The following is an 11,797-nucleotide window of genomic DNA, read 5'->3' on the forward strand; positions in this document are numbered from 1 at the left end:
TGGTAACTCCTTCATCACGGCGTGGCCAACCATAATCTCAAAAATTACAGGATTATATCCATATCTGAATCTGGGTGTTACAATTCTCCCCTACTAGAATCAGACTTCATACTTGGAGTCCAACATTGCCAACAACTCGAGGTAATGCTCTATTATCTCCTCCTCGGGCTCCCAAATCCACTCGGAACCCTTCTAGTGTTGTCGTTGCACTTTCACCGCACCTATTACCTTGTTGCCCAAGGTCTTCGTCTTCCTGTTAAGAATTACAGCACGTCTCTCCACATAATTTAGCTTCTCATAAACCTGAATTTCAATCAAGGTAACCACTGTTGATTCATCAGCTAAACATTTATGCAGCTGAGAGATATGAAAGGTGTTGTGAATCTGGCTAAGCTCGGCGGGTAAGTCCAATCGGTATGCAACCATGCTCACCCGGGCGATAACTCTGAATGGACCAATAAACCTGGAGCCTAACTTCCAAGGAGACACCTTCAGAAGCACACAATATCCTACCTGCAAGTCAAGGTCTGAGTGGCGCCGATCATCGTAACTCTTCTACCCTCTCTATATAGCATGCAACCAATCGCGCACCTACTGAATCAACTCAGTGATTTTGAGCACCACCTCAATGCTCCCCTTCACCAGCTGACTGACCTCACCCCAGCAAATCAAAGTCCTGTATCTCTTCCCATAAACCAACTGAAAGGGAGGCATTCTAATGTTGGCATGATAATTTTTTTGTAGGAGAACTCGACCAAAAGAAGATATGCATCAAAACTCCCACCAAAATCCAACACGCACGCTCGCAGCATAATCTCAAGGGTCTGAATAGTCTACTCACTCTGCCCATCAGTCTACGGGTGCTAAGCGGTGCTGAATAGCAACCAAGTACCCAAATCCTCGTGAAACTTCATTCAAAACCAGGAAGTGAAACGAACATCACGATCTGAAACTACCAAGAATGGAAACCCATGACGTGTAACCACTTCTTTTATGTAGATCTCAGTTAACTTCTCTGCTGATGAACTCTTCTGAATCGGGATGAAGTGAGTGCTCTTAGTCAAATGGTCAATAATAACCCAAACAGAATCAACCACACGTGTCGTCCTTGGCAACTTCGTGATAAAATTCATAGTGATCTCTTCCCATTTCCACATGAGAATGGGTAACAGCTACAATTTGTCATGGGGTCTCTAATGTCTGTCCTTGACTTTCCGACAAGTCAAGAACCGCTCTACCTACCATGCTATCTCCCTCTTTATACAAGGCCAACAATACCTCAATCTCAAGTCTCTATACATCTTTGTGTCCCCTTGATGGATGGAAAACTTTAACTTGTGTGCTTCCTCCAACATTGTCGGTCTAACCCCGCCAGAAGCCTCAACCCAGTTCTTGGCCTCTTATCAGTACCTTGATGAAGACTGTTCCATGAAGATTATCCATATAATCTGAATTTCGTGTAACACATGCATATGGCCAAAATATCATATTCAGAAAGTGATCACATGATCTTTCAAGTAAATTAAAGCAATTCATCGATTTCAGAAACCTTCTTCTCATCCTCCCAAAACTTAACAATTTTCTAATTTAGATTTCGTATAACCCAAGCATAGGGTCAAAATATCATATTAAAAAATTGATCACACAATCCTTAAAGCAGATCCAAACAATTCATCAATTTCATAAACCTTCTTTTCATCATCCCAAATCCTACCAATTTTCTAATCTGGATTTCGTATAATCCAGACAAGGAGTCAAAATATCATATGCAGAAAATGTGAAGCGGATCCAAACAATTCATCGATTTTAGAAACCTTCTCGTCCTCCAAAACTCTAACATGATATCTTTATGTCACATGTTGTACGACAAAAACAAGTTCACCATAAAAATAAAAATAAAATAAATAATTATCTTTCATTCATTTCAACATTTCAACATGAATTTGACCTCAATAACCTTAGTATTATGCAAGAAAATGCATTAATTATAATGTCACATAATTGGTTATATGTGAGGTCATGTATATTGATTTTCTAACTTGAAAACTAATTTAACATATACGATAGAAGAAACCATACTACAAAAATCGATTGCTACATTATATATAAAACCTAAAACATAAAATTGAAGTTGGCCGATCCAACATAATTTCTCCATTCTCGATTTGAACAATACCACCATAATAAAATTTTGCAGAAATGGTCAACTTAAAAACTCGGAAACAAATCATTAAGTTTGGATTAAAGAGTTTTGTAAAGGTACGAAGGTATACCATGACATACTCATTCGATTAAAGTATAAAAAAGGGAGATGATATGTACACAATAATTTTTCTCCATACACAACAATTGATGTTTTAAAATATTGTACTGTACAACTCTATAATGCATAAATTGTTGTGTATGACAAAAAATTGTTGTATATGAATCACTTCCCATAAAAAAATGAGATAACAAAATCAATGAAAGTTTTGTTGTGTTGAGACTCAATTTATTATCCTAAGTTCTCAAAATAAATGAACTTCGCAACAAAAAAAGTTCACGGAAATATAAGAGATGGTGGTTTAGACTGTGTTGATACCAAGGAAGGGGGCTAACTCTTTGGATGATATATACTAAGATAAGATATCATAGCAAGTCATAAATCTGCTTTTGGCCAATCCTTCTATGTCTTAAACTAGATTTGAACTTGGTCACTCTTTAGGAAATGTTTATTATATTCTCTCCCACAACCAACGTGGTAATGGTTCATTTAAATATGGTCTAAAAGAATTAATATTTTATGTAATAAAATGATAGGTGAAAAAAGAAAATAAGAGCAATTGTTACACTATTGAGGTATAAGGGATATATAGAAAGGATCTACCAATGGCATATAAATATGGATTCCTGGCATCTCTCTCCAGATCCTTCCATCTCTTCTAATCTGACGGCTCTCCTTCATCTCCCTTCTCCTTCATAAATACAACGCCTTTCTCTCTTCACCTCACCACACACACACACACTACAACTTGACATAACCAGACACAGTTATCAACATGAGCATCGCCTTGGATTCTCCCATGGAGGCGATCGCCATCCACGGTGTTCTCACCGCCGTTAACAATGTATGGGCATGGATAGCTTTTCTTACAGCAGCTATTAGCTTCTGGAAGATCAAATCCTCCATCCATCTCTCAACTCATCATCTTTTCCTACAATTATCACCACCACCACCACCACCATCTCCGCCTCTACCCAAAACTTCCCCGGTGGCTGCTCAGCCTGATCAATCAGAGCTTCCTTCCACTAGCGCGAGATCTCCATCCTCAGCCTCAAAGAGACACACCACATTTTGTAAGTTAGAGAATAGGAAAAGCGGCAAGTTTAGCGTCTACTATTCACAAGATGACAAGACGAAAGGAGATAAGATTGATGGTGAATTCGAAGAAGACAAAGATAGTGACAGAAAGATGAGTTCGATTACGCGAAATGGTGAAGAAGAGGTGAGAAAGATGAGTTCAGTTAGGTGTAACCATGGAGTAGATGGATGGGAAATGGTATTGAAGATAAAGACGGCGGAGATGGGGTGGTACGTTAACCAGGATTTAACGGTGTTAAACGGTAATGTAGTTCGATTATGGAATTGAATCAAATCACATTATTTGCATGATGTGTTTTTGGATTAGAATCATCTTCGTTCTTTTATATAATTTTCAAGTGTATATACATGAAGATTGAAATCGTTTAGTTTTTGTAATTATTATTGCATAACTCCATTTGAGAATAAACAAGGAACGGTTTCATTAAGAGATTGGATGTACCTATAGATATAATCGAGTCGAGTCAACTCGTGATATACTGAGTATTCACTCACGATTTTATTCGAGATTAGTTATGTTGACATTTATACCCCTTTATTTTATTCAAATTTACATAACTAAATCGAATTAAGCTCACGAGTTTAATCGTATTTTCTTTCACTTTAATATAATATCATTTTCTTAATAATTAATTCAGCCGAGTTCAAAAATGTTAATTACTTAATCAAAGACGAACCCAATTTGAAAGTAAGGTTTTTTAATCGAGTCGAGTTTCAAACTTAACATATTCAGCAAGACTCGATTACATGTCACCATCACCTATGGTTTCCAAACCTAATTTGGATTAATTAACTAAGAATTAGGTGGTAGAGTGTCAAATTTGGCCCATCTATAATCCCAATTGCTCTTACACTTCGAAAATACTTATAATTGATTCTTAATTGGACGAATAAAAAATGGATTTATGATTAATTTAACCAATATCTTATAGTTGTTTGTTAGCTGATGAATTTAGAACCATAAACAAAACATAATTTTGTGGGTAACACAAAAATAGAAATCTGTTGGTTTGTATTTAAATTTAAATAAATATAATATAATATATAAGTGTTGGCTATGAAATTGATGGGTATCTTGATGATGAAGGAGCCACTGCCAACCGAGCATAGCGTGGGTATTAGTTTTGCGTGATTTGTGAATTGTTTTGTATTAAATAATTTGCGAATTTCCATGTTTCTGGTGGCCTAAAACCAAAATCTTCATGTCGTGTCTAGAATGCAATCAGAACATTCATGCATTTGTTTTTGTTTGGTTGGTCATGGTGTGTGCGTGTTACATTCGTTCACGTATGTACAAATTATCATTATTGGTTACACATCCATATAATTATTTATCCGAAAAATACGTTAATAAAAGTGCTTAATAGAATTGGAAAAATGGTTTTATAGGATAATGAATTATTATTTTTATACATATTTATTAACTTATTTTTTATAAGATTTACCATTAAATTAATATCTATTGTTCAAAGAAAAAAATACAATTTTGACCTGATATTGCATACCTAACCATTTACATCTTTGAAAAAAGGAAATATATGATAAAGTCACAAACGGATATTGCATACCTAACCAGTTACATGTTTGAGAAAAAAAAATTCTGAAAAAGTCACAATACTTTGGGTCGGTTTAATTTTAACATTTATTTTTTGAACAATAAAATCTTAATTATCTAATTTTATATGATAATTTTTCATTAACAAAAAAGTAATAGTTTTGTTAATTTGTACAAAATATAATATGGATTTTGCTGGATAGACATTTTTTTGGGTTGGATTCCAAAAAATAGACATAAAAAAATCAAATTTCTAGTTAGACATTGATTCCGCGGAGTTGAGCTCTGAGGGCTCCGTGGAATGAGTATAAGCTATGAGGAATCGATGTGGAAAAAAAATTTGAATAACCATTCCACGGAGCTACCTCCGAGTATTGATTTCATTTCTCGGAGATAGATCTGCGGAATGGTTTTTCAAAAAAAAATCATGTTGATTCCTCCGAGCTTATACTCATGTCGCGGAGCCCTTAGAGCTCACATTCGCGGAATCCATCTCTATATCTGAAAATTCAATTTTTTGTGTCTATTTTTTGGAATTCAACCCAAAAAAATGTTTATATCCGACAAAATCCCAATATAAAATAATCAAAGACTTTTGTGTTCAAAAAATAAAAGTTGGGATCAAACCGTAAACTAACTCAAAATATTAAGACTTTATCGAAGATTTCCTTTTGAGAAACACCCTTAAATTCATACATCATTAAACTTGCATTTTCATATACGATTTATCATTAAACTACGTTTTGTAAACATTTAGTCACTTTCATCTTTTCTTGTCATCATCAATTTCCTATTATTTCTCTAGCCAATACAATTCCAAAGATGACCGCAAAATAATTTATTGGTAAATCGTGTAAAAACTCATTAACCTATAATATTCGATTAAAATTGTATATTTTAAATAGATCGAATGAGTTTTATAGTAAATCATTAAAAAAATAACTAACTTTCTACAAAGTAATACTCCCTCCGTCCCAATATTATTGTTCACAGACAAAAAAACACACAAATTAAGAAAACATTAATTACCATTAACTTTATATAATAAAATTGCAGTTTTGTCCTTACTTTACATTTAATGTTCCATTAAATGCTTAGTTGATTAAGTAATAATGAGGGGTATTTTGATAAAAATGTTATTTATTTTTAGAAGCAGATTATTATTTTGGGAAAAACCAAAAAGAAAAGATAGACTATAATTTTGGGACGTAGGAAATAGTTATTTTTTCTACAAAACTCTTTCCTTAACGGGCTATATACAAGTTAATTTGATTAAAAGGAACATTTCACTTTTTACTTTTAAAACCAATAAGAATCCAATCAATAATAATTGATTTGCTATTAATCAATCGAATGTAGACAACAATCGATTTGCTTATTAAGCAATCTAATCTAGATAACAATTAAATCATGAAAGCTGGGCACTCCTATTAAAAAGAAAAAAAAAACATATGATTGGTTTAATAATACTTCATCCGTCTCAAAATTATAGTTCATTTTTCGTTTTGGTTTGTCCCAAAATAATAGTTCATTTCTAAAAAACTAACATTTTTACCAAAATACTCCCTCATTATTACTTAACCAACTAATAATTTAATGGAACATTAAATGCAAAGTAAGGACAAAACTGTCATTTTATTGTATAAAATTAATGGTAATTAATGTTTCCTTAATTTATGTGTTTTTTGTCTATGGACAATAATTTTGGGACGGAGAGAGTATCATTTAATACCTCAAATGTCTTTTGACGAGACTTTAAGGTTAAAACAATTAATTACCTATCATGCATGATGAATATTATAAATAATTTGGAGTAAATAAGAGAAGTCATTCATGGATAAGTGAGAAATACAGAAAGAATGACAATTTAAATGGTAGCATAACTTTTTTTTTTGAACATGCGAAAGTTTATTAAGTCACTGCCTAAAAAGCACAAGGTTGGGCAAAGAAAACAAACAAACAAAAATTACAAAATGTTAAAAGGGAACAAACACCATTTCACCCAATTATAGTTCCAAAACCGCCATCTGTGCTTAACCCAACTAAACACAAGAGAAATAATATTATATTATTATCGACTAAACCCACCTTAGAGCTACACACCTTGTTGAAAAGCCGATCAGTTCATGCTTTCCAATGCACCATATGTAACCATAAAGAATAGCCAAGAGACCATATGTTTCTTCGGGAAATTCCTCACTTTTGCAGCAAAAACAATAAGCTCCCTGATGGAAGCAAAACCACGTTGAGTAATGTCGCACCAACCAAGAACTTGGTGAAGGATATCATGCACCCAAGGACAACCCACAAACAAATGATCCTCATCCTCCCTCTTTGCAGCACACCGTAATCACCTAGAACTAGAAATATTAATGCCCCGTCTAGCGAGAGCACAAGCAGTAGAAATTCTACTGATGCAAGCCCGCCAAATGAAACAATTTATTTTTAAGGGCAACAACATAATCCAGATAATGACATTGGACATCTCGCAAGGAAAGAGTCAATTAAAGACCTCAGATCGTGCACATAAAACATGCCATCACTGGACAAGACCGAAGTCCAAACATTAGAGGAGTCGTCCAGGATGATAGACACAACATCTTTTAAGGCATAAAAATATTCAATTTCCATATGTTGCCTTGGCAACCTCTTTCATGCCCAACAACCCTCACTAGCACAGAGACGCCCATGTATATTGCACGATTTCTTTTTATCCAAAGCAAAAACATGGGGGAACCTCGAGGCTAGATCACCATTTCCTTTCCAATTTTCAAGCCAAAAAAGAATGTCCTTTTCAGACCCAATTTGACGTTTCATAATAGAGGGAAAGGAAATACCGATGCTTTCAAGGTCGTTGATCGTTTTTGTGATGTTATGCCAAACTCCTGGAATGGATTTTTGGAAAGGTTCGACATTGTTTCCTGGACAAGTTATGAATCCTGCAAATAACTTTTCTCCATAGGGAGCTCGTCTCAACTTTAAACCACCAAATCCATTAAAATAACAAAGACCAATTCAAAGAGGTCAATGAGCCAATGTCAAGCCCACCTTTTTCGTTAGGAGCTAACACAACCTTCCAAGCTACCCAATGAATTTGGTACCTCTCCTCGTTACCACTCCATAAAAATCTTCTCCGACATCTCTCGAGCAACTCAATAACAGATTTTCGGGATTTGAAAAATGAGAAATAAAACAACGGTAAGCTACGAAGAACAACTTTTATAAGAGTAACTCTACCTCCAAATGAAATCGCTCTAGACTTACAAGAAGAGAGTTTATTTCGGACTCTTTCATTGACGGGCATCCAATTCTATTTAAGGGTTGAGTTGGAGCCCACCGACTCTTCTAAGTATTAGATGGGAAGGGAAGCCGCCTCACATCTGAGAACCCGATCACAATTATATATTTCACCCTCCGAAACACCGATCCATATACCTTTGACTTGTGGAAGTTCACCTTTAAACCTGAGGCCGCATGAAAACAACGAAGGATATGGGCCAGATTAGGGAAGTTAGTGATTTCCCAAGTTCCAATGAAAATCGAATCGTCTGCATAAAAAAGATGCGATATCAAAGGGCCTCGGTGTGGAATGTCAACACCATGGAACAAAGATTTCTGACAGGCAGATTTCATGGCCACATTAAGACCTTCCATGGCAAGAATGAAGAGGAACAAGGAGAGCGGGTCACCTTGACGAACACCTTTAGATAACTGGAACTCTTTCGAGGCGGACCCATTGGTAAGAACCGAGGCACGAGCGGACGAGAGGCAACCCATTATCCAATGCCTCCATTTCTCACCGAATCCTATTTGGGACATAATGGAGTCCAAATAATTCCATTTTAACGAATCAAAAGCTTTACTAAAGTCCACCTTGAAAACGAAAGCTTTCTTTTTTGAATGCTTTGCCTAAGCAACAATTTCATTAACAATCAGCGGGTCATCAAGAATGTTTCTCCCATCAATGAACGTCATTTGCACCTCGTCGATAATGGATCCTATCACTTGTTTGAGCCGTGAGGTGAGAGTTTTAGCCAAGATCTTGTACACAAAACCAATTAGGCTAATGGGATGGTAATCACCAAGAGAAAGTGGATCTTCAATTTTTGGGAGAAGAGTGATGAAAGACAAGTTGGTACCTCTAGAAATTTTCCCACAGTTCTCGAAATGCTTGACAAATCTCATGACATCGTCCTGAACCACATACCAAATTTTTTTTAAGAAATTTGAAGGTGAACCCATCATGTAACAACATAAATTTCCAAAACAATTTTTCATTTTAAATCATACTTTTAATCACCAAAGACAATATAAAAACATAATGTATCCAATGTTATCAGAACAAAACAATTCCCAGAATCTCAAACATAGTCGCTATGAGTGTGTACGGATCATGTCGGCGCCTTCCCGCGATCTTCGCTAGTGCCTGAAACACATAACACAACAACTGTTAGCATAAATGCTTTGTGAGTTCCCCAAAATACCACATACTACACATACGCCACTCGAGGTTACAGTACGACCCTTCGGTCGATTTGTCTCAGCGGGACCCTCCAGTCCCGTAGCTCGTTGGACCCTCTGGTCTGGTTATAGCTCGTCGGACCCTTAGGTCCAGTCTGTGTCGTTGGACCCTTCGGTCCGGTCTATATAGTTGGGCCCTCCGGCCCAGTCTATTCAACACATAGCATACATACAACACAATGTACATCATCTCATACATACACATAGCATACAAGACCCTCCAGTCTACACATAAATACCACTCTAGGTCATGTATAGTGAGAAGACTCACCTCGGGTGTCTCGAATAATCTCGCACATGAAAACACAGATCTAGCCCCCACCTAATCACATAAACAGTACTCTCAAATATATAATGGCTCTTAAAGGCTAGATTAAATCCATTCCTACAATCCCACAAAAGGGTAAAAGACCATTTTACCCCTCCCTGACCTAAAAGTCCAAATGTTGACCAAAACCCTAAAAGTCAACGAAAGTCAACAGGAGGCAGTATGCTACGCGTACCATCTCTGTACGCAGGGCGTACGCCGGCGATCCATAATCGAGGTCTCAACCCCTTACGTTGTGCGTTCTGAGAGTTACGCCAGAGTAAGTCTCAGTTTCAGCCTTTCTTGGATTTTGGTCTTAAACGGTTAAAACATAAACTCAAACTCCAGATCTGACTTCTCTAAGACCACTTAATCCATAAAGTCGAGACCTTTAAGCCTTTGCATGGCTAAAAAGGTCCCTAATCACTCTAACACCCCTCCTTCTTCCTCATAAAGTCTAGATCTCATGCATAGATCAATATTCATGTCCAAGATTGGATTTTTATGAACATACAACTCATATTACCATGAAATATGGCAGATCTAGGCCAATAGAGACCATTTGCTCATAAAGTCTCCACCTTGGGACCAAAAACCCTAAAAATTGGTCCAAGAAGCACAAATCACAAATGACAAAGAAAGCTTTGAGCTTTTTACCTCAGAAAGAAGCTCCAACCTCTGTAGAACTCGGATCTACTCTTATCCACCAACTTCTAGCTCCTAAAATGGCCTCCTCTTCTCTTTCACCACCTTGAAATTGCACTTTGAAACTTAGAATACAAACACATAAGCTAGGAACGAAGGATAACTCTCTATTAGGGTTTCACTCTCTGAAAATGGTGGCTAGGATAAGGCCTTAGCATTCCTTTTATAGTTCACAAGTCACAAATTAAGGTTTACATATGGGCCCGCTATGCCCAACGTAACCCTGGGTATGCCCATCGTACCTAGGCGAGTCCGCGTCCAACTTAAGCGCATGAGTACGCGCAGTGTACTCTTTAGTACGCCCGGCGTACTCATTTGCCTTAACATTCATTTAAGGGCTTAACTTGACAACTTGGAAAAGGAGAAGGGTTTATGAGACACACATGGATTCGGGATGTTACAATTCTCCCCCACAAGAACCAGACTTCGCCTTCGAAGTCTCATGCCGCAAACAACTCCGGATGTTGCTCTCGCATCTCTGACTCCGACTCCCAAGTCAGCTCGGACCCTCTCCGATGTTGCCACTGGACCTGAACCAGGGGCACCTCCTTGTTCCTCAGAACCTTGATCTTCCGGTCCAAGATCGCGATCGGTCTCTCAACATAATTTAGGCTCGCATCCACCAGAATATCCTCCAGCGACACCACCGTCGACTCGTCAGCTATACACTTCCTCAGCTGAGACACGTGGAAGGTATCATGAATCTGGCTCAACTCCGCAGGTAGCTCCAAACGATATGCTACCTTGCCCATCCTCGCAGACACTCTGAATGGACCGATGTACCGGGTCCCCATCTTGCCCCTCTTCCTAAATTGGATCACTCCTTTCCAAGGAGACACCTTCAGTAGTACAAAATCTCCGACCTGAAACTCGAGCTCAGATCGTCGCCTATCCGCGTAACTCTTCTGGCGACTCTAAGTTGTCAACAACCTCCGCCTGACCTGTTGTATCTGCTCTGTCGTCTGAAGCACTAACTCAGTGCTACCCAACACTCGTTGCCCGACCTTTCCCCAATAGATGGGAGTCCGACACCTCCTCCCATACAACAACTCAAAGGGAGGCATACTGATACTCGAATGGTGGCTGTTGTTATATGAAAACTCATCCAACGGCAAGTGCGTGTCCCAACTTCCTCTGAAGTCCAACACACATGCTCGGAGCATGTCCTCGAGCGTCTGGATCATCCGCTCACTCTGTCCGTCCGTCTGTGGGTGGTAGGCGGTACTGAAATGCAGTCTTGTGCCCAACTCCTCATGAAACTTCTTCCAGAATCTAGAAGTGAAATGTACATATCAGTCTGACACAATCGAGATCGGCACTCCATGTCGCAATACCACCTCCCTCACAT

General features: G+C 37.7%; 1 protein-coding gene across 1 annotated transcript; it reads left to right on the forward strand.

The window, feature by feature from the left end:
• Positions 1 to 2,941: 2,941 nt before the first annotated feature.
• LOC145054594 (uncharacterized) lies at positions 2,942 to 3,789 on the forward strand. The gene has a single exon (XM_079002825.1). The coding sequence runs from the start codon at positions 3,039 to 3,041 to the stop codon at positions 3,627 to 3,629; it is 591 nt and encodes a 196-aa protein (XP_078858951.1). The 5' UTR covers positions 2,942 to 3,038; the 3' UTR covers positions 3,630 to 3,789.
• Positions 3,790 to 11,797: the final 8,008 nt, after the last annotated feature.

This window comes from Lactuca serriola, chromosome 5 (genome assembly GCF_051521515.1).
Source record: "Lactuca serriola cultivar US96UC23 chromosome 5, Lser_US96UC23_V15, whole genome shotgun sequence".
In the NCBI taxonomy this organism is placed as follows: Eukaryota; Viridiplantae; Streptophyta; class Magnoliopsida; order Asterales; family Asteraceae; genus Lactuca; species Lactuca serriola.